Source organism: Drosophila gunungcola, unplaced genomic scaffold (assembly GCF_025200985.1).
Source record: "Drosophila gunungcola strain Sukarami unplaced genomic scaffold, Dgunungcola_SK_2 000001F, whole genome shotgun sequence".
NCBI classification, from domain to species: Eukaryota; Metazoa; Arthropoda; class Insecta; order Diptera; family Drosophilidae; genus Drosophila; species Drosophila gunungcola.
Genome location: NW_026453197.1, coordinates 6,733,124 through 6,760,886, shown reverse-complemented (window position 1 = coordinate 6,760,886; position 27,763 = coordinate 6,733,124). Strand labels below are relative to the sequence as shown.

At 38.0% G+C, this 27,763-nt stretch overlaps 1 protein-coding gene across 1 annotated transcript; it reads left to right on the top strand.

Annotated features, from left to right (window-relative positions):
- The first annotated feature begins 990 nt into the window (after positions 1-990).
- LOC128263249 (protein Wnt-4) lies at positions 991-24,796 on the top strand. Its single transcript, XM_052998143.1, has 4 exons — positions 991-2,773; positions 22,353-22,851; positions 23,283-23,510; positions 23,987-24,796. The coding sequence occupies exons 1-4, from the start codon at positions 2,145-2,147 to the stop codon at positions 24,227-24,229; spliced, it is 1,599 nt and encodes a 532-aa protein (XP_052854103.1). The 5' UTR covers positions 991-2,144; the 3' UTR covers positions 24,230-24,796.
- Positions 24,797-27,763: the final 2,967 nt, after the last annotated feature.

The window sequence follows — 27,763 nt, the reverse complement described above, 5'->3', positions numbered from 1 at the left end:
TAAAATTGACTACTCAATTGACCCTTTTTCTAATGGTGCTGTCAATGCAGCTTTTGGAAAAAGTAATCAACTTCTTGGAGGTTGATTTAAGCATGAGTTTTAAAGTTATTAAGCCAAGAAAACATAAATTGGATTATTCGTTTAAAAAAATATTTGAAATGATGCTTGGATTTGATTATTGATTCAAATTGTTAAAATGTCATTTTCGAATAACATTTTAACAATAATTGCTTTAATATATAATTGATACATTTAAATCCAACATATCTTCTTTTAAATTTTTGTTCATATTCAAATCAATATATAGTCAAACCTAAAAAACAAATATATGATAAAATATATGAACTTTTACTTTACTTAACTCTTCGAATCGTTTAATAAAAAATAAATTAACAAAAACATTGTCAAGTGTCCAAAGAATTTTCTTTAGAATATATGTGTGCAGAGCACCCTTTTTTTCTCTCTGTACCCGGATGGATAAGCCCGAGGAGAAAAGTGTCTAAGAAATTGAAAGACCGTCTGATGGATGGACTGTGCAAGCAAACACGGAAAAACCTCGGCAAACCAAACCTCGGTTTATCTGAGGAAAGAAAGATAAACTGAGTGCCCGGCGAGTGCGCGGTAGCTGGGACAAGTGACTAGCCCGGAGAGACACTTGCCCGCCAATTAGCCACGGAGCAATTACGGCTGACAAGTTGTCGCCATAATTAATGAAGTGTTGTCCATATATTGTGACGGCGATCAATTGGCGACACGTCGAACATGCAACATGTTGCAAGTTTATCACTGGCTGCGCATGCATTTGGTGTCCTCATCATGCGCCAACCACGACCGCGTTTGCCTATCAGAACGTCCACCAAAAAGGCAGCCAGCAGCAGGGCACAGCAGCAACAGCAACAGTAACGGCAACGACACAGCAGCAACACCAACAGCAACAGCAACAGCGACAGCAGCAACACCATCGGCAACGGCAACACACGACGCTCGGCTGTCGATGATTCAGTCGAGTGCCGAACGAGCTGATGGACGCACGTGTGGCGCGGTGGTTTAAAACTCAAACTGAAACTCAAATCCAAAAACCAAATCAGATTCAAACAAACAAACTCCCGTCGAAAGCGAAAACTCCCACAAAAATAAAAAAGTGTTGGGAAAGTGTGAGAAACTGTTCGCATCCGGAAAACGGAATATCTATATAGCTATCGTGTGTGATAACTTCTGTGATCTGTAAGCTCTGTGCGTATGGCGAGTGGCCGGCCGGCCGGCCCAAAGAAAATTCCTTAAATGCGTGGCGGCGCCTTTTCATGTGCAGCAGCGGAAAACCCTCAAACTTAGGCTGCCCAGATGGATGGATCGGCGGTATAAAGAAACACTGGCGACGGCGTCGCTGGCGGTCAGCAACAGACATTGCAACTGCAGCAGCAACACGGCAACGGCAACAGCAACAGCAGCAACTTCCAAACGGGTTTAGCTGCGTTTTTGATACGCTCGATCGTCGGTGGGGGGAAAATAGCGCCTGGCATCGGAACGGATTGCTGCGTCTTTTGATCTAGCGCTCTACGATCGGAGAGATTCCGATTTCCAAGGAAACCCAAAGGAAAATACCACAAGGAAAAACGCACATAGCTCTTAAGCAAATAAATCATCTTCTGCCGTTGAAATAATAAATGAAAAACGTTTGAAGTGCCAATGTGAAAAATTATAAGTTTATCCAGTCCACTAACAAGCAAGAAAACAAAAATGTAAAACGCCTGAAACAAACAAGTGGAAATCAAACGAAAAGTATTAAGCAGTCCAAAATAAGTTACACAAAAATTCATGCAATTATCAAAATACATAATCTCAAAACACAAATCGCATCGAATAGAATATTAAACAATTTTTATACGGCCACATAACAGTTTTATATTAATCGAAATCATTTTGACAAGCATACAAAACGTAAATTTAATTATAACGCTAACGTAATAAATATTTAATGAAGTAGAACCTTAGCATATAGTAATTTATTAACTAAAGTACTTACCACAAAACATCTACAATATATCACGCCAAAAAGTAGACTATAGAAAACGCATTTAGCAAAATCAACAATTCACCAACAGCCACATAAATTTAAATATTTTAACCGCAATAAATCAGTTAAAATGCCATCGTCAACGGGAGTATTAGTGCTAATGATCCTCACCCACCTGAGTTTTGGCCAGGTGCGAAACGAGGATCAGCTGTTAATGGTTGGCCAGAATGGCGATCTTGACAGCAGCAATCCTGCAACACACCACCAGCAACATCAACAGCATCAGCTGCAACACCAGAGCAATCACAATCTGAACAATGGGAATTTGAACAGCACTCTTCTGAATACTTTGATGGGGAGCAATGTTGGTCAGGTGGTGAATAGTTCTCCGGTCGGCGGATCCATGATCAATCAATTGGGCAGTAGTACATCAAGTGTGCCCTCGGTTGTTGGCGGCGGAGTTGGTTCGGTTGGAAGCCCTTGGCATTCGGGAGTTGGATTCGGAGTTCCTGGCAACGGAATGGGATTGCCTTCGCCTCACGGTCATGGCGCAAATATCGGCTCCCATCCGCATGGACATGCTCTGGCAGGACTGGCAAAGCTGGGAATCATAGTGCCCGGTAGCCAAGGATTACCTGGAAATCTGGGATACGGCGGAACAATGCTGACCGGAGGAGGAGGTGGTGGATCTGCCGGAGGAATGGGCCTGGGAATCGGCTCCAACACTAATAACATGGATATGCAGCAAGGCCTTTACAAGTGAGTCAATCTATAGCTATTCACCATCTCAATTGAACTGTAATCTTATCAATTGATGGAGATCTTTCACTCGGCCATCAAATTGTTTTGTCCTACGAACATTTCTGCAGTCGTGGCATTTTATGTGCCTTTTCTGGCCCCAACTCCAGTTGGACAATCAACGTTTACAATTATTATCTGTGTCCGCAATTATTAAAACATGCCTACAAACATGTTCAAGTTTAACCCATCAAGTGAACTCTGATTCTTTCGAGATTCTGATTCTGATTTCCTAAATGAACGGCATCACCCTGTGTGAACTTTGATTACATAAAAATCGAGAATTTATGGTTAGAGCAAGTCAGACGTTGGTAATTAGGTAAATTAAAGGGCTCTGCCTTGAACAATAAAAAACGCTGAAGGGTTCTTTAATTAATATATAATTAGATTATCACAAGGTCAAAAAGTAATTTTGCTTACATTGTCGTTTTCAAAAGCGTGTGTGTTTTATTATTACAAATCTTTTGCTAAAAACTATTGACCAATAAAAAAAACCTTTTTAATTATTTAAAAGAGAAAAGAATTAAATAAGTTTTCTCAAACATAAGTAATGTATTTAAAAACACAAATTTACACAATTAAAAAGTATTTAAGCACTCAAAGTAAAATAAAATTTTAATCCTGGAAGTCAATACATAATATATTTTAAACGATTTACCAAAAATAATCTTGAAATATTGAAAAGCAACAATTTTTAATGATAATTTAAGCTTTTGTAAGATCGATTTCAAATGATAAATGCTTTTATAGATTTTTAAATGTTAAACTAACTTTTTAAAACTACTTTAAAATTTTTTGATAGATGAATTGATGTTTTAACCGAATTTATAATATGTTTGGAAAACGCAAAGGAAATTATTGGATCTTATTTAAAAACGTACGCTTACTGCCTTCTGTTGTTCGCAACAGTAGGCAGTAGTCTAAAGCTAATTTCGCAACCCAATTAAAATTGATTATTTCGGAAAGATTTGCATTATTTATTTCCTGATCTTCTCAGAACTTGCCAAGTAAAATAAATATGAAATACCGCAAAAAGTGCAACAGACGGCAGACAAACCCTTTCAGTTTTGTCTTAGCTTCGCGATCTTTCCGAGCTGCTAATCAGTTGCAATGCAACATAAATACAAATCCCACGCGGACACAATGGTGAGCGGTCCAAGCTGGGCTTAAACAATAAAGTAAAATTATTTATATTTTTTTTGTTTTGCGGCTGGTGCTCTTCGGCCGGCTTTTGCTTTATTCTGCGGCTGTCAGCCAAAACCTTCTGTATGGGGGTGCTGCATTTGTGGGGGGTTGTCGGTTGTCAAAATGCTGCTAGCCGCCTTTTTTATGATTATTAGCAGATGCGAACAACAGGAGGTGGGGCAGTTGCGGTGGCAGAGCGTAAATTTTACTTACACTTCACCATTAATTTGCCCACTGACAGGAAAACGGTTGCAGGGCTGGGGCTCACAGGGCCACCAGTTATTATTTGTCATTACAAAACCACCCAGCAAAAGGGGAAAACCCCATAATATCCTTCACAAGGGAGGGATGAGACTGTGCACTGCAAAGTTGTTCATGAGTCGGGGATATGTTTATGAATATTTTAAAAAGCCACCAGGATTTCCATTACGAAAAATATAAATATCATAGAAAAAAAGTAATTTTTTTTTGAAAAAAAATGCAAGACAAATTTTTACCAATATAGAATGTTTTTCTTTAATTATAAATGTTCTGTTTTACTCAAATGTGATTTCATACGTTCTTGGATCCGGTTTGCAAAAACAAATTTGGATAATTAAAAACAAGATCTTAAAATTGGTTATTTATTGCTAATAAAATTTATCGTACAGTTAGCCACAATTAAGTCTGTTTTGAAATAACTAGATTATAGATATTGTATATTGATTGAGACCAGATATATACAATTTTTCTGCTTGTGTAAGTTTTAAGCCTTTTTCGCAATTGGCAATTCTTTTTATTACACAAAACATCGGTGGGGAAAGACTCCACATGGAACACTTGCTGGGGTAGAAAGTGTTTCACTTATTTTGCTTTGCTTTTTTTTGTTGTATTTATTTATTTCCTAGCTGGGCACATGCATTGACCCAAGCGGCCAGACGACAGAAATCGATAGACAGGGGATCCCAGCCAGAAAGACCATCCAGTTCCCAGCTGAATACACTCAGTCGGTGTCCATTTAGACGCGCTGCTTGATTACAATTAATCGGCTTATTTGAGCAAGACATCGTTTGCTGTTTGCCATTTAACTGGATGGTAATATGCGTGTGTGTCTCCCCATTAGCTGCCCCTCCGAATCCCCCGTAATTGCGAGCAGGTGCCAGTGGCAGAGCAATGTGCGACTTTATTGATCTGAAATGTCAGCACGAATCGCAAAAGTCAAATCAACGCTCAAAGTTGCACAAGACATTCAAAGTGATTTGCAAGGGTTTTAGAAGTTTGTAGATTGTAGTTGAAGTTAGCTTAGGCAATGATTGGTGGGCTTTAAGTTATGCAAGTTATGTCGTGTTCCACTGACATATTCGGGATTTCATAAGAGAAGATTGAATTTTATATGTGAGTCTTGTAATTAATTTGTGTAGTTATGTAGAGAGTTTAAAAATTAATTTTTTGGGAGTTCAAACCAATAACAAATGTTCCATTTGATTTTATTTAAATTTAAGAAATAGAATACGTTCCTTCTGATTTTGTTTGAATAAAACGATATTTTAAAAAAATCCGTTAATCGATTTAATAATTATTTCAATGAGTTGAACCCATTAAGAAGTCATTCCCCCTGAAGTCGGCCACTTCAACACCTGCCTAAACCTTTTTGCCAACCAGGCAAATCACATTAATAGCCCCTTATCGACATCTCAGCTCTTAAATCAATTTCCCTGATCCGAATACGAAATAAAAATGTGAACGAGTCTCGGGCGACTAAGCGACGCCTGTTTACACAATCAATATGCACAAAATGCTGATTAGGGGATGTAATGAAAATTTAATAATTGCTGTCAGGGGGCACTCGATGATGAAGTTGCCGCTGGTACGCTGGCTTGCTGGTTTGCTGGTTGCCCTGGCCAGAAACTCAATGAAGGAAAAGACTGGCGCAATTAATCTCCCATGTCAGGGTTGATCTGGCAATGAGAGTTGGTAATCTAAGAACCAGAACCAGAAATCCCAGAGACTGGCAAATAGAAGCCAGGAGCGAGAAAGCCACGGGGTTGGTTTCAATTTCAACCTTTTGACGGACCCAAAAGCAAAAGGCAAATAATGTAATAATGTTTGACAGTCTGCGTCTCCGTTCTCCGTTCTCCGTCGTCTCTTGTTTTGCTAACAGACATTTATGACATTATACGGCGCAAAATTATGTTGTTACAACCCCACCGGATCTGAATGCCGAATCCGGAACCCAGACGTCGAAGTCCTTTGTCCCTCTGTGATTTCATTTGCCTTACAAGCGGCAAAAATCTGTTTAATTGTGCGTAAGACAAAGTCCCGTCCCTTCGCTCCATTTGCAGCACCCAAACTTAAATATTTGTCAAAGAGTAATTAAAACTTACTTACCGTTTCCTTGGTTGCCTCACCCAGCTTTTATGTCCTCGCTTTCATGTCCTTACATCATTGGACGACGTTTTGCCAACTATGAGTTCAAGTTTCCATTGTTGTGGATAAAAACTTTCCGACTATATCATCTGTGTGAAGAGAAGTTGAGTTTGGAGCTGTTTGTAACCCTGGCGGAATCATAAAAATGCTAATTTCCAAGACACAGCCTTTGTTTTGGCCGCAAATTATGGTCAAGTCGAGGGGGTTTTCCGAGGGCTTTCCCTCTCGGCGCTGACGATAACGATTATGTGCAAAGTTTTGTTTTTTATTTTCGCCGCAAAATTAAAAATATCCAGGGAAAATCTGCGACGACTGCAGTTGGCATCGCCATGTGGCACCAGCCGAAATTTATTTGTCTCAATAAGACGACAATGAAAGTGTCGGCGGGTCTTTAGGTTGGGTCTTGGGAATGGAGTTGTGATTCCAGGATGAGGAACAGCAGCTGGACGGTATATCTGTAATTATATTTACAAATTTTATTACAGGCTTTGTGTGATTTTTCTTTTCATGCATTGTACTTTATATAAGTCTTGCTTGTTCATGTCTTATTGAGTATTTCCACTGAGAGAAGATTTTGGAACTCCCTTTTTTGTTTTTTAAGAGAAGTAGAATTTATTGAATAACGAAAAGAAACAATTATCAATCCTATTTTTTCCGTTAATATACGACATTAATTCAATTGCAAACATTTTTATTTATTGTAGAAAATTTCCATTTGGTGATGGGCTAATATTTTAGCAATCAAATTGAAGATCCAATATGCGAAGAATGTTCAATAATTACACTTATAAACAACTGTTTAAAAGGCTCTGAAATATTCATTTTCTAAAGACTTAAGTCATTCACCTATTTTCAATAATAAAGTATTACCACTTCGTTGTTTATTGAAAATATTTCCTAGATTTGCGCAGATTTTTTTCTAGTAACTTTACGGCTAACAATTCGCCTGCCATTTGCCATTTGAACTTTTTAATTTTGTCGTTTTTGATGGCTGCGTTTTATGAGGCCGTTGTCTTTCAACTTGGACTGCTTCTCGACATCTTTTTTATTTCTCCAACTCCTGATGGCATTTCCGTTGCTGTGGTTTTTGTCTCTTAATGATAAACTGGGGTTCAGTTTTCGTCTTCGGGTTTATTTTTTTGAATAAGTTTTCCCCCGTTTTGGGTAAATTCCTTTATGCCGAATGTCCTTTTGTTGAAATGAAAGGCGGGCAAAAGGAAAAGCTAAAGCTGCGCCATAAAAGTTTAAACAAAAAGCAGCTGCCAGACGAGGGCGCACAAAAGCGGGATCGGAGTCATAAATTGGCCATGATGAAACCCAATAAAAATGCCAGCACAGAAGATGCCGATGATTCTGGGCCGATGTCGATGCTGGTGATGATGAACAACTCAAGAGAACCCAACAGAAACTGCATTTCCGAGGGTTGCAACTGCCACAACAATAGAATGGTTTTGAGAGCCGCAGCGAAGCGTTCCCATGACATAAAAATGCATTTTCATGTAATCAACGGAAAGTGCGTAAAGAAAATCGCCCAAATGACTTAAACAAATCAGGCAGCTCAAAGCCGGATTCCAAAGTGATTCAAGCGTGAAGCCTAAAATCAAACAACAAAACACATTTTTAAAGGTGTAAAAAGTAAGACAAACTCCTCCAAACTGCAGATGCAGATACAGATTACATTTACAAAGGCATATGCACACTCGAAAAAATATTTGGACCGATATTTTGGTTTTTTGATAGAATAGGATTCCAAAAACGTACAAAAATTGAAACCTGCCTGGTTCTGCCTTTTTTTTATCAGAAAATATAAAGTAAAACTCTAAAGAATATGGTAATTTTTTTTACGCTCATTTATAAAAGGTTAAAAATATATGTTACTACACAATAGCGTTATTTTATGCTTTTGCAATTATTTTCATGAATTGTAAAACGGCATTATGTAAACAAATTTACAAATAACGAAAGCATCTCAGAAACTTAGTCATTTTTGTTCTTTAGATACTTATTTAATTAATTCTTTTAAGAATTTTTTGTATTGGTTAATAAGTGTTTTCTAAATGCTTCAAAATTTTTGAAATTTTGAAGTTACCACACCACCATTGAGTATAGGCTTTGCACCAGCTTTGTGCCAAAAAACGATTAAGTTTTAATTTTTAGGAGTGCATTCACAAATGCTGTTTTAGATGGCAGCCAAGTGCACGATGCGGTTGATTCTGTTTTTACTTCATTTCTTGGAGTTTGCCGTGTTTTGGTCGTGTGTCTAAAAGCGTGATGGCTTTTCGAGTTGCCTTTGATCTCATCTGCCGCGAACTCCGCCGTTGCCCTTCCCCCATTTTATCCATCTTTTTAACTGTCTCTGTCTCTGGACCAAAGTTTTCCCAGATTCCCCGTTTGGCAGCGCATTGAGGAAGTTGCATCAAAGACAAACAACGAATTTCCACACACAGATGCGGATACAGATACAGATACAGATACAGATACAGATACTGATACAGATACGAGGCATAAATACTCGTTGTTGGGACCTTGAAGTTTTGTGGACCTTGAGGCACGCACCGCACATCAAAGCGTCAGAGGGAGAGATCAAAGAGGGGGCCTAAGCGTTTTGCCACACGCAGTTTGCGACTCCCAATTGCAGTCACAAATCTCCAAAAACCCCCTTCCAATTTCCACTCACATACATCCTGCCTAAACGGTTTAACCTACAAAGCGTTGACGTTCCTGTTTACTTAACCCTTTGCTCAGGTTATGATTACTTTCGCAAGCGATTGGAGAGTGCTGGGTATTTTTGTTTTGTTGGGAAAATATTTATCATGGAAAATTCTGGAGGGCATAATTGCATGGGAGAGACAGGATGGAGAGATACAGTTAGTTATGTAAGCAAACACTTACGTCAACATTTATGCTTATTAAATTGATTTTATTTGTTATTGCATTATGCTTTAAATTATTTTAAACATTTCTTAAAAAGTACAGAAAAACAAAGGAAATAAAGACTCAGCGCTGGAATAATTTCTTATTCATAGCCCAAAAATGTATTTTATTTTAAAAGAAATTTTATCTTTCCCTGACATGTTAAAAATTTTACTTAATGCGCCAGATATTTTAACGTACTTTAAATAGAGGAATATTTTTGTAGAACGCAAAGTATAATTTTATTATTCAAATATAATTGAAATTAAATTTTGATTTTACTGAATTTTGTATATGTGACTAGTAAATTAATTTATAAGGAAATCCTTGTAGCACCAGGCAATATGTAAGAAATAAATTAAATGAAATAAATAATCCCTTACTTTGGGCCAGATAAAATGAAAATGTTGCCAATACACCCTAGGGCTTAGGGAATTTCAAACTAAAGAAGGGTATAACTTCTTGAGCCCTTCGAGAGGCCAGAGATCTTGTCTCACTCGGATTGTCACCGAAATAATGTTGCTGCAACCTGTCCCCGCAGCAACATGTTGTCCGCGTGGCGGCAACCCATGCACTTTTCCCCGTTTTCCCTGCTTTCTGGTGCAGATGCCTTTAGAGATGATGTGAGGTGAGCTGAGGTGAGGTGCCACAAGACAAGCCGCCTGGCTGTGCTTTGATGTTGCGCCTGCTGCGGTTGCTGTTGACATAATTGGAGTTTTGAATGGTTGGTTCCTGGCTGGGATTGGTGGTCTTGCTGGTCTTGCTGGGCTGTTGGCACTCACTTTGCGGTACTTTAAGAGGCCCGGCACATAATTTGCGCAAATTAGCGACAAGAGTCATGGCATGCCGTCAAACATCGTTGGCGGGGTCTTTAAGCCTAATTGATGCTCGGGCTTCAAGTCTAATGGTCTAAGCCGCCTCCCCGGATTCTATTTGCTTTCATCTCGCCTTTTCTCCGGATGCTTCAGAGGTGTGACCAAGTTGAAACTTGGGGCATCATGCACTTGTCGTCGAGTGTTGTAGGTGTTAATGGGCATTTCTTTCGGGGAAAGGGTTAAAGTCGCTCCTCAGATCGATTTAAATTGGCAATTTGACCCTGAACAAAAGACGCGACATCGGCGGCAACATAAAAACAACACAAAAGCCAAGCATCTTCACTCGTTGCGAGCCAATCAGACAACCGAAAACAGTTATGGAAATGAGGAGTATCTGGAAAAAGAATAAAAAAAAAAACAGGAGCTAAGTAAAAAGCCGCCGACAGCAAGACATCTTCATTGAATGCTACCCCGAAAAATAAACATGTTTGGTATTTTAATTCAATTTGTGGTCGCGTCGAGGGGTAAAATGAAATGGATATGCTGAGTTTGAGTTTCCCGAGAAATATGGGGGATATAGAAAACGTAGACGGTTAGTCAGCAAGAAAAAGAAAATGGAAAATTAGTAATCAAAACTGTGAGAAAAGGATTTTAACTTTGGAAAGCTAGAATACATAAATAGGTCCTTATAGATTGACTTAACATAAAACGGAAATCATTAATGCCTTTACTTCCAAAATATTATATACAAAAGGTGGGTTTAAATATATTGCAAAAATTAAAAATTTATCACCAAAAATAAATCGTATTTATAATTATATTTCAAACAGACATTTTTCTAATAACATTTTTTGGTTGTAGAGTTTTTATAAATAAGATTTGAAAATTAAAATAAAACAACGAACACTCTTCATTATTTCGTAACGAAATAAGTGTCAAAAGTATTTATAAAACGCACAACTTAACAGACTAATATCATTTACAACCTGATAGGGCCTTAAATCTCTCCTCTCCCCCAAATCGCAACCCACTCAGACCACAAGAACTTTCCTATTAGCTGTTACCGCTTTCAGCCCCTTCCACAAATCATTAAACCCCACCACCACCCACTTGACATCTAGATCATAGCTGGAAACATAAATATCCACTTGACAAAGCGTTGTGTGATCGCCCAGACACAAATCTCCCTTTCGGACCCATATCCCCTCCAAAAATTTCACTTTGCACAGGCGAAATTCAAGAGCAAAATAGCAGAGCGAGAAAAAGAGATGATGGACCTTGAATGCCAGTCCAAGAAAAAGGAGAAAAACGAATGGAAAATGCCGCAGACTGAGTGGAAAAACGCTGATTGACAAATGCAGTTGGGGGAAAATTCACGGCGAGTTGAGCGATCGGGGCGTTGATGGATGAACAGATATACGGACGGGTCGTTTACCGTGAATGTCTGAACCGTCCTCCCCCCCTTTCAGCACCCCTTTTGGGCGAATCACGCCCCAAATTAAATGAAATTAACACGCGTTTAATGTCAAACTGGGGGAAAACTCACCTGCCACCCGCTTTGCCACAAAAACACATCCAAAGTTGCCCATCCAATTGTTTACTTAATGACGTTCATGTGTCTTTTGTGACCGTCTGTGTATGTGTGTGTGTGTCATTTGTCGGCCTTTCTGTCTTTTCCGCTTTTTCCGCTTTTCTGCAGCGAGTGAGCGCGCTGTCATAAAACGATTTGATTAAAGCGATTTTACCGCCGCCTTCGAGGTTTCAAAAACAAGACACAAAAAGATACGAATGCCAACAGCTGGAGCTGGAGCTGGAGCTGGGAACTCCACTTTGCTCTCTGTGATTTCCAATTAAAACGCAGTCCTGTGCCGCAGGCGATGCGCTAACATTTATTTTCGGAAATCGAAAAAAATCCAAATGGGGGCGACCCGACTCTTGGAGCCAGAAGTTGGATCCTACAGTTGGAGTCATGGCTCGGAAAGTGAGAGTGAGCTGTGGGAAAAACGCAATTATCTAGCGAATATTATATGCACTATTTAAAGACCAAGATTTGAGAAAATTAGGGGCTTATTAAAAATCTGGGGTTCATAAAAAGGATCGTTACTTTTTGAACAGAAAAAACATTAAACGCGTGACCGAAAAATATTATGTTTAAATCTTTTTATATATAGTTGGTATTTAAAAATTTTTTATACATTAAAAACTATTTTTTTAATAAACTATATAAATAATAATAATATAAATTAATAATAAAAACAGTAAAGCGGTTGTATTGTTTCCATAACCCAGTCAACTCATGGTTTAAGCCATATAAATTTTCGCGATGTAAATTCCCTCACGAATAGATCCTTTTCGTGTAAGGGTATCTGGGCAAAAGAGGCCAAAAAGTAAAAGTGGCGGCGGCACAAATTCTTTGTAATTAGTATTAAAATGTTTTCCGCTACGTTTTCACTTGATTCCCGACTGCCAGTCGCACTGCAATTCCCGGGTAAAAGGCAACAGGCAGCATTTAGCATTCAGGCAGGCAGTCAAATGCAGTCAAGCAGGCAGCCAGTTAGTCAGTTAGTCACTCAGTCAGTCAGTCAATTTGTCTATGTGCCCTCAGGGCGCTTTACCATTTGCCATCCATCCCTTTGCCACTCCGATGCTGCTCTTGCTCGCATGATTGAAGGCAACATGTGTTTCGGAAATTATGCAAAATTGCCTTTCTGGCCAACAGAACAGCAGCAATGCTATATAGCAGATGCCAATGGATGTGACTGGCCGATCTCCTGCTTTCTCGGCTTTCCCCGCCTCATCCATCGGTTTGTCAAACTCTTTTCCGCAGCAAGTGCATTTGCGTTGCATATTTCGCTGCTCATTATCATGGCGCACAGTTCATTTCGAAAACAATTAATAATGCTTAAGCGCTTCTTGGCGTTGACAGGCGGATGGCAAAAATACGCCAAGCAAACCAGCGAATTTTGTGTGGTCACAGCAATAGTTTTTTCCAATTCCGAAATCCGACGTCCCCTCGGTTTTTCTAAAAAGAAATACACTAAGGAAAAAAAAGCCTGAGGAAAAAACTTTTAGATAAGGCATTTTTAAGCTCAAACTTTTACAGAACGATTGTTATTTAGTTCAGAACAGGCTAAATTTATTTTTAACCATAACGAAAACATTTCGAAATCTTTTCACAAATTTTATATATATAGGGTGCTACAGAAATCACAAAAAATATCTAAAATGCATTAAAGATTATAATTATTTGTAGGCCGGAGGTTAAATAGATTCATTTCAAAAAACGATGTTCCTAAGTGTTATTTTAGACCCCCCAATAAATAAATAATAATAATAAATTCATTAAAAATCCTTATTTAAACAGAATGCTAACGATAAACTTTCCCTCCTGCATTTTCCTACGCATAAATGAACACTTTTATATCAGCATTTTTAAGCGAACAATTTGTACTTACAATTTTTTCTTTGTGTAGCTCTGTTTTCGAATTTTTCAGCTATGTTTGGTTATTTATTTGGCTTAGATTTGTTAGACTGCTGAGTGGAAACAACGAACGGAAGCAAATTAGAATAACAACCGAATTTGGAGTGGCACATAGTGGCTGAGGGAAAATATTTTCTTTACAGTATTTTTAGAGAGTTTTAACAATGTGCGACATTCCCTGAAAAATTCAACTTTCTTAACACATTTCCTTTAGATTCATATGCTTAAAAATGCATTTGATTTGTGCTTTAAGTTTTTCTTCCCATTGTTTGTGCTTTTTGGCTATTCTGGCATCAATATTCATTAACTTGAATGATACATTTCACATCGAATCTTTCCAAGTTCTGTATATTAATGGGCCAATAATCGGATTTGTAAAGTTTACAAAACAAAATCGGCCCAGAAGATGCCAGACGGCAAGAGATCCATGCAACATGAACTTGTTTTATCACCTCATAACAACAACATTGCGAGCAAGTGAACTCAACTGATTGAATGCCTTCGTGGCAGCATTTGATTTGTTTAGAGAATAAAGCACAGACCTTTCTGTATCTCTAAATGGTACGAATACGTGTATCTGTATCTGAATTTGAATCTGAGTCTATGCGTGGATGTTGCCCGTTGGTTGTGGCATCTTTTTTTTTTTTTTTTGTATATATGGCGCCAACTTGGCCTCGTTTGTGGGGCGGGATTTTTGCTTAATTAGCACTCAATGAACAACTCGGAGAGCTTGGAAAGAGTCGAGGAATGTGGGCGATGGTACTTCAAGCACTCCCATACTATACTATATATAATAACCTATAGTGCATATAGGAAAACACCACCTCCAAGGCCATTTTGTGTGCCCAAGCCCAAGCTCAAGCCCAAGCTGAGGCGAGGGTTGCTTGTAAAAATCTTACGAGCTTTACGTGACCGTCCATTAATACATCATTGCGGCAATGTTAGCAACGCTTTCACCCCCGCAACTTAAGTTCAGTTTTTCGAGGGAAATGAGCTGATGAGCTGATGATGGTGTGGAAAGTAAAGTCGGGCTTCCTCTTTTCGTTTTTGTTGTGGGCCTGCTCGGGGTGTGATATCAGGATCGTTTTTTCGTCATGGTCATAAAAACGCATTTTATGCGAAACGCATTTGAGTGGATCCCACAGAAAAACGGAGTCTGAAGTCCATGGAGTCTATGGAGTCTGGAGTCCATGGCTCACAATTTGAGTTGGAATTCTGGGTGTGGATGTGGGTTCTTATCGGTTTATTCCCGTGCGTTTCTCTTTTATGGGAAAGTAAATAAAATGTAAGCTAAGAGCTCCCTCGCAAACTTTTAATGTTGATTGCGTTTCGCGTTGATGTTTAATTTTTATGCGAGTCTTTCATTCAACGCTCTTACTCCACCTTTTTTCTACACACACTTAGGAACATATTTTCATTAAATTTCTTTCCTAAAAACTTTATAAGTGGAATCATTTTGTAATTCGGCAGGGATACAAATATTAACTCAGTGAATCTTTTTTTACAATAGTTATATCACAATTTTTAGTCAACATATTTCTTAAGATTTTTCTGAGTGCATAAAAAACCAAGCAAGCCAAGTCAGAAAATTAATCATTAATAGCTAAGCTTAAGCTTTGTTTCCCGGCTGGTGGTCGTTGCCTTGGAGTCGAACGGAAGCTTGCCAGGAAAATTAATTTAAATCTATTCGCTGGCAATTTTTATGGGAAAACTTCAGAGAAGGGCGGGAAAAGCTGGGGCCAAAATGCCAGCAATTAATTTTAATTGCCCAGCGGAGAGGAGATAATGTTATGACAATTCCATAAATAAGTCTCAATTTAGAAGGAATTGGAAGTTCATTTCTGGAATGGAAAAGGCTATCTCATAAATTAGTCACAATATCTCTATATTTGGTGGAATACTTTGGGCCTATTCATAAAATTACCTGATAAATTCTAGAGAGCAGGAAGGCACTGGCGCAAAAACAACAAATGGCTGTAAAATGCTGAAGAAATTAAAGCGGCTAACAAAAATGAAAAGAAATGCAGACAAATTGCTGGAATGCCGTTGAAGCATAAACGAGAAAATGCCAGCCACAAAAGCGGCACCAGCAGCAACACCAACAAAACCATCTAATATTAGCTGAAAAATAGTTTGGCAATGTATCCATTGAAAGGGAGAGCAACATGCAATGGATGTTGCTGTTGCAGCAACAGCAACAAGCGGAAGCCGCAATGCCAAGCAGTCGAAGATTGAGTGCAAGAAGGTGGAGTTTTTTGGATGGTTAATGGAGCGGTTTTTCCGTTCTTGAAGGCTGATAAATGTCAAAAGGAATGGTTGAGCTAACATGTTGCATGTTGCTTCTGGAAGGAACAAAGGCTTGGCGGCCACAACTGGAGTGTAACAGCAATCTATGAGGATTTTTCTCCAAATATCACACCCATGTTGATGCTTGTAGGCTCAAATTGGCGTGACACAATACGCAGTTTGTTAAGTGATAGCATTTAACCCAACCCAAAACTGTTATCAGCAATCTTTAGTGTTAACGAAAGATGTCTTTACCGTTGCCCCCATTTTCAGGCTAAAATTGATCATGCAAAATGGGCATAAACTCATAAAAATTGCCACACAAATAGAAAGCCAATTAGGAATTGTTGCTAATGATGTTGTAAAATTGCTGCTGGACAAATTGCAACTGGCAATTACAACTCAATTTTTATGCAGCACAATGAAGCTGTCAAATGCAAGGAAAACCCAATAAAAAACTGGAAGCTAAGCATTGCTGATGACACAAACAGCGGGCGGCAGCAGCAATCTCACAACAGCAACAGCAGCAATTCCCAGCTGCAACATACCGAGGAGGCGGCTGCGTGGTTGGGGGCGTGGCCAAGGTAATGGCATTAACTGCTTGGGCATAAAAATGGCTTGCAGGCGTTTCTCTAAGGTAGCAATATCGCTGCACGGCAGCAACATGGGGCCAAAGAGGAAGCATCGAGTTGCTGCTAGGTGTGAAGTGTGGCCAGCGTACGGCTAAATCTATATATATATATATATATATGTATATGGTAAATGTATATATTGCTGTGTGTGTGTGTGTGTGCCCTAATGTGAGGGTTGCAAGCGAAATGTGTCGTAAAGATTTTTATTGCATTTTTATGGCGCACACGCAGCAGAAGCAGCAGCATCAGAAGCAGCAACATCAGCTTCCGCTAGAAGCAACAACACCAACATGGCATTTTTGGTCGGCTTCGGCTGCTTAATGATAAACTTTAACGTTGCTTTTGCATTTTCCGATTCCATTCTTTGCCACAAAAATCATTTTTTGAGTAAATAAACCGCGGCATCAGCAGCAACAGCAGCAACAGCAGCAGCAGCAGCATTAGTAGTAGCAACAGCAACATGAGCCTAAGTAAGCCGTTAAAATGCTTTTAAAACTAAAATAGCGATCCAGTCCGGAAGAGCAAGTGGCCGAGCGACCCTCGCTTTCTGGGTGGGCAAATAAATTGATTGCTGCTGCTGCTGCTGGTGGTGCTGTTGCTACTGCGCAGTTGCGCTTGTTGCTTGCCTTTTTGTTTTTAATCATTCGCCGCAACGTTTTATTAAAAATCCAAAACGTAGCGACGTCATTTTATTGTCTACTTACTGCTCAAGTCCAAAATCCCATGCACAAATTTTATGAGCCAGCCCATAAAAATGCCTTTTACCGTTCTCCGTTTTTGTATTCGGTTTTTGGGCTTGCCTTTTTTTCTTCATTTTAATTTTGTGCCAAACTCTCGGGGGGCACATTTGTTGCTGTTGTTGCGCTAATGTTGCTGAGGGGGAGCGACATTGTTTACGGCTACAACTGTTTGTCGTTGTCGTGTTGCTGTTGCTGTTGCTGCTGCTGCTGCTGGATGATGCCAAAATTGATGACCATAATCTTCGGCGCAGGGAGCTGGGCAAAAGGATGCGCTTTTTATGATGAAGCGCCGAGTTGCAGCCGAAAAACAACCACCGACTATTGTTTCCCCCACTAACTACCACCCACCAGCACTGACAACAAAAACGAACGAAATTTGGTTTATTTTTTTTTCAGTTATTTCTCTTTTGAGCTTTAAAACTATATACTTTAAAATTCAAAATTTGTGCCAAGCCAATTTATGTATTTATTTCTTTTTAATCTCTAGTTTTATTGAATTTTATAGTTGTTCTTCTGATTTTGGGAACATTGCGCATTAGAAAGTAAAATGAATATTGTGTGACTTTTAACAGTTCTTTAGCTATTTTTTAAGAAGAAATACTTAAATATATTTACATAATATAAGACTTTAGCAATGATTTTTGCTCAGTGCACCCACTTTTCCTTCCCCTGTTGCAACAACATTATTCATTGGGGGTTCCAAAGAAGCAGGAGCGGAAGCATATTTTATGTTTTAACGCTGCCGAAATTGAGAAGCAACAACAACATCTCATACATCAGCATTTAGAGACCCCTCGCCCTGGGAAAATAAACGGAAAAAGGGGATTTCTCCCGAAGGGGCGGACGTTTGTCTTGCGGTTTTCGCGCTTGCAATTCGGTTCGCTTTTTTGCCTTTTTTATGCTGACAGCAATTGTTGCTGTAGCCGCCTGCTTTTACCGCCTCTGCCGCTTGCAATTTAGCGGCTTAAGCGCAATATTTACAACGCATTTTGAAGTGTGTTTCGTGTGCCATAAAACGAATGAATAAATAAGCTGACAGGTGCAGGAAGCAGACTCAGCGGAAGATTTTAAAAGATCCAGCAAATGACAAAAGGAGACGACACTGTTAAGCTGTTAAGCCAAACAAATGGGGTCCGCATGAAATATTGAAAAAGAGTTATGGCAATTAATGGTTCAGCGGAAATTTAAACCTTCCTAAGAGTTTCCCAAATGGTACATCGACAAAAATTAATAACATTTCATAATGACATATGATTATGCAAAACACTAAAAAGTATTTAACAAGCTGATTTACTGAAAAGTAAAATCATCGATAAGATCATAAAATCTATGTGATATGACTTGGATTAACTAGAGACATCTATGCAGTTTTTCTGTGTATATGAAACGATATTTTCGAGTATTCACGAGGCGAATCGGCTTAATGATCGCCACTATTAACGATTATTTGTGCGCATATAGTATTTGAGAAAACGGCTTGTCTCTCAGCAAATTGCCCATAGAAATGACGCCTCATTGGCCCCATTCTTGCTAAGCAAGCAAGCAAGCAAAAAAGCACAACAGCACAGCAGCACAAAAACAGAAAATCAGAGAATCCCAGAAGGAGCGCCTTCTGCTTCATTTGCCAGCTATCAATTAAAGCTAACCGACCGCGTCGCGTTTTGCTTAAGTTCATCAATTTTCCGATCCGATTGGGTTACAGTATTTGCACTTGCGTTTTAATTGAACGTTTCGGGACTAGGGTAAATTATGTGACAGCTACGCCAAAAGCAAACAGAGGAAACCAAAACAAAGCGACCAGCAAACAAACAAACATTTGCTCGCCACCCAGAAAAGAAATCGACTGGAGAGTTGGTAGCCCAATGCAAGTCAAATGTTTTAAAAATAAGCAATGCATTTTGGTATGGCGAAAGGGGGTAGATGAGGGGCCAAAACCGTGCGTGGCTGGCAGCTGCATTTATGTTTTGGCAATAAAATGCAAATGGTAAAAAGGTCCATAAAAAATTTCAAGTCGAGAGAGCATTTTTAGCTTTCGATATGCTTAGGCTACTTTAAAAAAGATTTTATGGATGCCTGCCTGGGTTGATTTCAGTTTCTATCCTCTTCTACACAGAGAAAAGTGTAAATAAATTTTTAAATAATTTCACAGCTCAAGATAAATATTTAAAATTAAAAAAAAATAACTTAGTAAAATAGTGAGCAGTAAAATTAAACACAACGTTTAATTGTCTATTTATTATGTTTAACATGGTATAATGTAAAGGTAAGCCTTCCCTTAGAAGTATTTTATGATTATCAATGAACAACTTTGTGAATCGTTCTTCTCTGTGTACTTTTTGTTGTGTTTTTCGAACGGCTTTCAATCGCTGGCTGCCGCAGTTGCTTCCTCTGCCTCCTGTTGCTGTTGCACATTTGCTATGCTGTTTGGGGCCAGCAGCAACATCAACAGCACCAGCAGCAGCAACTAAAAACTGTAAAGTCCATAAAATGCTTTTGCCGCAGCACAAAGGGATTTATATATGTGCTTTGCTCTTTTACCTGTGTCTGTGTGTTTGTTGAATATTTTACGTTTCTGAAAATTTGATGAATCTCCACAAATGCACAGGGAAAATGAGGGAAAAACCGGGAGCAAAAAAAAAGAGCACTCAAAGCGGTAGCTGAAACACAGCACAACTTCAGCGTCATCATCGCACGAGGAAAATATCCATCAACACTTTTGTTTTACGGCGCTATCTTGTTCTCAGTGCCACTCCCCCACATGTTTGCTGGCACACATCCGTCCGTCTGTCCATCAATTTGTTGTTGGTTGTTTGGCCTAACCACCAACTCTTCACAGTTTGTTTTGCTTTGTGGCCATTTTAATAGCTTTCGACTACTTTGTATCTGTAAGATTCGAAACCATCGCTGCTGCAAACGAATATAGTGTATAGCTGGCGGCTAAAATTTGTGATATTAAAGTGCTCGCTCAAAGCAGACCGACTTCTGTGCTGTCTGGCTAATTGTTTTAGCCATTTGCCCTGCTAATTGTCTGTCCATTTTGCCCCCTAAACGTTTTGTCAAAAGGATTAACTCCGAGTTTCCCCCTATTTCCTTTTCTCTGTGGGCTTACGGCTTGTAATTCCTCAATGTTTTCAATGGCTAAGGCGACATACATTATCCAAAACTTGAAATGGGTTGGTAGAAGGGGAGTCATGTGCTGGGGGCTTTGGGCTAATGCGCTTTGCATTGCACTTGCCACAACAACAGAGACAACAACCAAATCGGATGTGATAACAATACAAAGCTTACATGACGACTTACATGGACTTTGAGCTGTAATTGAAGACCCCAAGGGTGTTGGCTGAGGAATTACAAACTCAAAAAAGAGCTCATGGCGGAGAGATCAGCAGATCGACATGTGTCAATTCACAAAATCTAAAGCTTGTATGCATCTCCACACAAATTTTCTTATAACTTTATATAAAACATATGATAAATAAACCAAAAATATTTAAAAAGAACACCGTTCTCAACAAAAAAAATGTTAAAGTTATTTTTTATAAAGTATCAGATTTTATTTTAAAATTAGATTTTAATTTTAAAAATCTGTTAATTCAGCTATATTAAACAACTTTACATACTGGAATTGTTTATGACTTATTTTTACGATGATAAAAGATAATTCTCGGATTGATTTAAGTAAAATCGTCACTTTTATATTATGACAATCAATTGGTTTACGGAAATAACGATGAAAGTAAAAAATTACCAATTTATTTTGTTGAGAGGTGTTTTGGTTGAATAATTATTATTCAAAAAGACATAAATAACGATTATCAAACTAATTAAAAAGCCGTCCAAAATACTCCACAATCAAAATTAAAGCCATTGCGCCACCTGACCACTCAATCAATTCCAATCCAGACTACTTTTCCGTCAATCGACAATTGATATTTTAATCAATCCGAAAACTACGTCAAATATCGAAATAAAACAGCGGGAGATAAATAGATAAAAATTGGCCAGCCGCAGCCACAGATTTGTGGATCCAAACAAGCAAACTACTTGTAAACATTTCAAACATTCAGTTAATTAATTAATTGCGAAAATGTGGCAAATTAATTTCCCATCAAAAGTGAGCACGCGGATGAGCACGCGGAAAATGTAGAAGAAATCCGAATGGAAATATTATTAACAGACTTTGAGTGGCGAAAGTTGAGATCGAAATGGGGAGCAGCTGAGGCAGATGAACCGAAGAATAAAAGTGGAATATTGGTGCTTCGGGGCGCAGACGGAAATAGTCAGATAGTCCGATAGCCGCAGATATGCTGAGCTCGTTACTCATAAGTCAATTTACGATGCACTTAAGTTTTATGAGAATTTAAGATTTCCTGCAAATCAGCATACTCTAAAACCCCGAGGCGGAGTGGGTGCCACAAAATGATAACCGAAGCTGGACAGGAAGCCAGTGAGGTATAGCGGCGGCTTCTTTTTGAAAAAATAAAACACAAGCTCACAAGCTCTAAAATAACTGGAAAAAGATATAGCATAGAGTTCCCATGAGAAACCAATTCAAGTGAATTTCTCTATGCCATTCTTAGAAGCCAAATCAGTGGAAAACTGATAAGAAAAAGCACACTAAGATATGTTGAAACTTTTGTTAAATCAAATAAAAGTTCTACAAATGTCAGTTGTCAGTTTATTGTTAGCTGTAAAAATGTTGCTGGTCTAAATATATGTTGTGTAATTTATTAAGTTTTTTATTAGGAATTTTACTATGTTTTTATTTACAGGATTGATTGATTAATAGAAATCAGAAAAGTCGTTCAATTCAATTTACGTTGAATCGGTATTTTTGTTTTGTTCAAAAAAAGATAATTTGCGTAAAAAATAAAGTCAAAAGCCAAACAATTTTTAAGAACCAGTCCAACAAATTAACAAAAATTGAACTAAACCAACATTCAAAATATAAATCAAATGTCCTGTCGAACAGCTACTACTGCCTTAAATATTATAGAATCGAGTAGAACTTAATGAATTCAAAGATGTTTAAATTTAGCTTAATATTTTTCTAATCCAACGTACTCACTTCTCCTCTTCCAGTGAACATTTCATTTCGGAGCACACGGTGATGGCGGTGTTTACTTCGCAGGGTCAAGTGGGAGGTCCGTGCAGATATATGCCAGCCACGCGGCGCCAGAACCACCAGTGCCGCAAGGAGACCGGTCTGCCTGGAACCCTCAGTGAAGCCCGTCGCCTGGCCACCACCCACTGCGAGGAGCAGTTCCGCTACGATCGCTGGAACTGCTCCATCGAGACGCGCGGCAAGCGGAACATTTTCAAGAAGCTCTACAAGGAGACGGCCTTCGTCCACGCCCTCACGGCCGCCGCGATGACCCACTCGATAGCCAGGGCCTGTGCCGAGGGCCGGATGACCAAGTGCAGCTGCGGCCCCAAGAAGCATAATCGGGAGGCACAGGACTTCCAGTGGGGCGGCTGCAACGACAACTTGAAGCACGGCAAGCGGGTGACGCGCAGCTTTCTGGACTTGCGCGGCGGCGAGGGGGACGAGGTCAGCGAGATATTGCGACATGACTCAGAGGTAAATATGCAGTACTTGAAAAATAAAGTTGGTTTGGAATAAATACAATATGAAGACTTCCATGAATTCTAAAGGCTAGGCCTCTAAAAACAAAAGCTTACAATAGCCAAATAGAATAGACTTAATAGTCTATAGAATAATTTCTAGCTCTCTACCTTGTAATCTTTTTTCTTGAAGCATTTAAAGTGTGAGTATCTCTTCCATTTAAAACGTTTAGAAAATTTAATTGTCAATATTTAATTCAACACTTAACATTTTAGAAAGATTACCATTTTCAGTAATTTAAAGAGTAATGATTGCTTCGGTAAAAAACTTTTAAATAGATTACATATTTTGGGAGAGAGCAATACAAACCGAAAAAATTACACCTTGAATCTGTAAATATACGCATCAATAAGTGACAATTTTTAATAATTAAACTTTACTTACAGGTCGGCATAGAGGCTGTCTCCTCGCAGATGATGGACAAGTGCAAGTGCCATGGCGTTTCCGGATCCTGTTCTATGAAGACTTGCTGGAAGAAGATGGCCGATTTTAATGCCACGGCTACGCTATTGAGGCAAAAATACAACGAGGCCATCCGCAAGGCGCCCAACCAGCGCTCTATGCGACAGGTCTCGTCGAGTCGAATGAAAAAGCCAAAGCAGCGACGCAAGAAAGTGAGTTTCCTGACAAAAAAATTATAATGTGGTCATAGAAATCCTGAGAATTGCGTGAAAAATATTACAAATATTGGTCAAAATAATAGAAAAAGATAAATATTAATGATCAGCTTCTTGTGGCAACATTTTAGATTTTAGATATTTATCGGTTAAAATATTCTTTTAAAATATCAAAATATAATTTGCCATTTTGACTATGATTAATTTAAAAATTCAATCTGTTTTAGTTTTATTCATTACAACAATTAAAAAAAGCATAAGTTCAATCACATTGAAATGAAAAAAAACTATTTTCGAATATTTTGAGCCTACGGTTAGTAATAATAACAAAATAAATGTACTAAAAATTATACATCAGATGGAAGAATTGGACTTCGACTTTAGTTTCGTTAAACAATTTTATAAAAATCTTTAACTTATAAAACAAACGCGCATACCAGCCACTAAAAATTATGAAAAACCTACCTTTGCAGCCCCAACAATCGCAATACACGACGCTGTACTATCTGGAGACCTCGCCCTCCTACTGCGCGGTCACCAAGGATCGCCAGTGCCTGCATCCGGACAATTGTGGGACCTTGTGCTGTGGGCGTGGCTACACCACGCAGGTGGTGAAGCAGGTGGAGAAGTGCCGATGTCGCTTCAATAATGGACGGTGTTGCCAACTGATCTGCGACTACTGCCAGCGATTCGAGGATAAATACTTTTGTAAATAGACGGATCGCCATCACTTGCCGTCTTTCGCCCCCCATTTCTCTCTCTCTCTCTCTATCCTTGTGCTCTTTGAAAACGTAATTTGTAAAGTTTTTTTCTACCTTTATGGCTTGTAATTTTTTTCCATTCCTAACAAATATTATTGAAATGATAAGCAAAATGAACGAAATGATTCGCAGAACGATAGAAAACGCTCAGAAAGCTAAGGGCTCAGCTAAAGGCCAAACTCACCCAATCACACACACATACTCACATGCATACACACACACACACAGACACATAAAAGCGCATACATACATCTATCTATAAATTTACTATATAGTAAACATTAGCTACCGCCGCAAGAAAAAAAATCTCAAAAAAATCGCAAAACTTCATTTAGCAAAACGGAAAAACCACAAAAAAAACACAGACACACACACACACACAAAGAACAACAAAAAAGCAGACGCTAACAACACACAGCAAGAAAAAAGAAAAATAAAAACAAAAAACAAAACAAATTTTAATAAGTATTTAAACATACAAAACAAACCAAAAAAAATACAAAACTGAAATGAAATAAAAAGTTTCACATAAAAATAAAAACGAATTTATTTTTAATTCTGGGTCGGTATATAAAAAATTTTGAAGATAAAGGAAATTTAATTTAAATGATAAATTAGTAGATTACGTACAAAAATAAAAAGGGATTTCCAAAAATTAAAGATAAATTAAAATAGCATTTGATTAATATGCTAAAGTTAAAAATTGTTAATTTATAGATAAGCATTAGAACTAAAAACAATTTAAGCTGTTAAAGAATTTCCTAACAAAATAATGATATATGGGAATTTTGTTTGAACTTTCAAACAAAATATAATTGCTTGAGGCTTCGAGCATTTGAGCATGCGTATTTTTGACGCGTTTTTACCACGACTTTCTCATCAATGGTTGGGAACTTGGAAAACTATTAATGTAGAGAATATGTTAGTCAAATGTAGCGATGACTTGAACCAAGGTTGAAAACCAAGATATCACATTACACAGCTCAACAAAATTTCTTTTTTTTCGTGTTTCAGACCTAATGGCACGTGATAAATTAGGCGTAGTTTTCCAGTTTTCGCAAATAAAAATACTTATTAGTAATTCCTCGAGGCTTTATAAAGGGCGTTTAAAGATTTAGAAAGGATAAACAAACCGTGAGTATTCAAGAAATAATAATGCACTTTGTGGATCTAACATTAGTAGAGGATCAAAAAGTTGTCAGTACTCTATAAATAATAATGCTTGTTGTAGATCGTTATTAATTATAAATCAAAATAGACCTAAAATAAATAAATATAAATTGTTTTCTGTTGACACAACCTAAGTTACAACATTTCATACAAAAATTGTTATTTATAATTAAAATTTTAATTAATTTTTTGTTCGGCAAACAACTGTGTTGTGCAGCCATGCAAACACTTGAGCAATTAACGTATTGCCGCTATAAAAAAATCGATTCATCACGTTATTGTGGCCGATCTGGCCAATGACAATATGGCAAACTCTTATCATCTTTGGGTCTGTTACATTGATCGCCCAGTATCAGTGTCAGTGTCCCATTTGAGGCCGTTTCAACAGCTTCAAACCCGACAGAACCCGACAAAAATAACCCTCAGCCACAACAAAACCAAAAGCCTGATGTGTTAGGTAACTGGTTTTATCAATTGTTAAATTGACTGCTCACGATGTCCACGCGACATTGCTTAGCACGAGACAGAGCCCAAAACCTTACCTAACCCCTACGAAAAGACCCGGGTAAACTTAGCTTAAGCTCTGTTTTCGAGGGAACTTCAAATAGTAGCCTGTATACAGTCAAACTTCCATAAAACAAACTTGTTTAGCTCTGCTCTCATGGCTCAAACATAAATATTCTTTATTTAGTTTTGAAAATTTACATTTTTGTAATAAATGAATTTGTTTTGTATACCCAACATAGTTAGAATACTGCAGAATAAAAATACTTTTGAATTTATAATTTGTTATTATAAAATTATATAATTATTTGGTAGACATTTTTTTGTAAACAAAAATGTGTGAATTTTAAAACAAAAACATTTTTAATTATTTTTACTATTTTAATATTATGTTTTTCTCAACAAATCACAGCTTTGTGTTTTCCTTTTTTTTTAGCTCGAAGTTTGTAGATGTTAAACATTTACTGTATTTTATTGGTGTGGTACTTATTCGCCCTTAAGGCATTTGAACCATCTGTCATGTCTCACGTTGTAGGATCTCCCACTTTTCTCTTGCCATTTGTGACATTGATACGCTTCTGTCAACATTATTCAGCGAGTGTTGCGTGCTGAGTCCCGAAAAACTGTTGCATGTTCCGCATAACAAGGATACCACAGATAACAGGGAAAAGGGCAATCTTTTTGAGATACCAGCCAAGCGGTTTCCATTTAATATGCCCCTTAAAAATAATATTTGCGATGCAAACTGGAGTCCTCCTAGTCTTTATTTGATAGAAATTATTTGGCTTGCGGGCAAATATTGATTCAGAACAAACGCCTCGAGGAGGTACAGATTTTTATATAAAGCAGCTGGGAAATCGTGAAGATTCCACCAGAAAGACAAGTCAAATTACACGCGAAAGCCATTTGGTAATGACAGGACAGAAACTCGCCCTAAGCTTATTCACCAAACATGTATTTTTTCGCCAGCTGACAATGTGACAAAGACAAGGTCAAAAAGTCGGAAAAGAATGAAGGCAGATTTTTAACATTCATCTCAAGTGTTTCTCAAAGAAAATTTTTGTTTGTTGAGAATACTATGTAGGTGTAGCTAACATAATAATAACGATGGAATGATGCACTAATATAAATTTAATGGATTTACATTTACTGACATATACTGACATTTTTATATTTTTGTTTGAACACTGTCAAAAACATGATGATATATAATATCTTTCAAACCTATAATTTGGTAACTGATATATATTTTCTTGTTAACTTTGGTTTAAAATATAAGAATGCAATGTTACTTATATGTCATAGAATCACTCTTAAATTAATTAGATCTCATCATAAATACTTCTAAAGATCATGCAAACACTTCCTTATAATTTTTGTATTACATCAGCAATAGAAAGCTACATATACTCAAATCTTAAACATAATAGCACTTTCTCACTTTCTCACTTTCCCTTAAATATAGTCACGAACTGTTTAAACAAATGGTAATTTAATAATGAAAACTCCATAGAGCAAATCAGAAAACATTAATAAGTAATTAGTCAGACTGTTCTCGAGTATACAATTCTTTATATTTAAACTATTTATACTGTATGGCACCGTCTTAAACCCAGTTAACAACTGTTTTTCTAATTGTTCAGATGTTTTCCGAATGCCAAACGAAAGAAGAATTGGAGCCAATTGTTTTTGCTTGGCGAAAAAGCCACAAGCATTCGATGGATATTAATTACTTGTTAGTAGACCTCAGGGAGCCACTTGCCTCCCCTTTTCGGCCAAGCTTCTGTTTTACGCCCACGCGATAGCGACAATAAA

Coding starts and splice junctions, on each gene's coding strand:
- LOC128263249 (XM_052998143.1), top strand. CDS start 2,145: ATGCCATCGTCAACGGGAGTATTAGTGCTAATGATCCTCACCCACCTG. Junction 2,774..22,352: donor ATGCAGCAAGGCCTTTACAA/GTGAGTCAATCT, acceptor CTCCTCTTCCAG/TGAACATTTCATTTCGGAGC. Junction 23,511..23,986: donor CAAAGCAGCGACGCAAGAAA/GTGAGTTTCCTG, acceptor CTACCTTTGCAG/CCCCAACAATCGCAATACAC.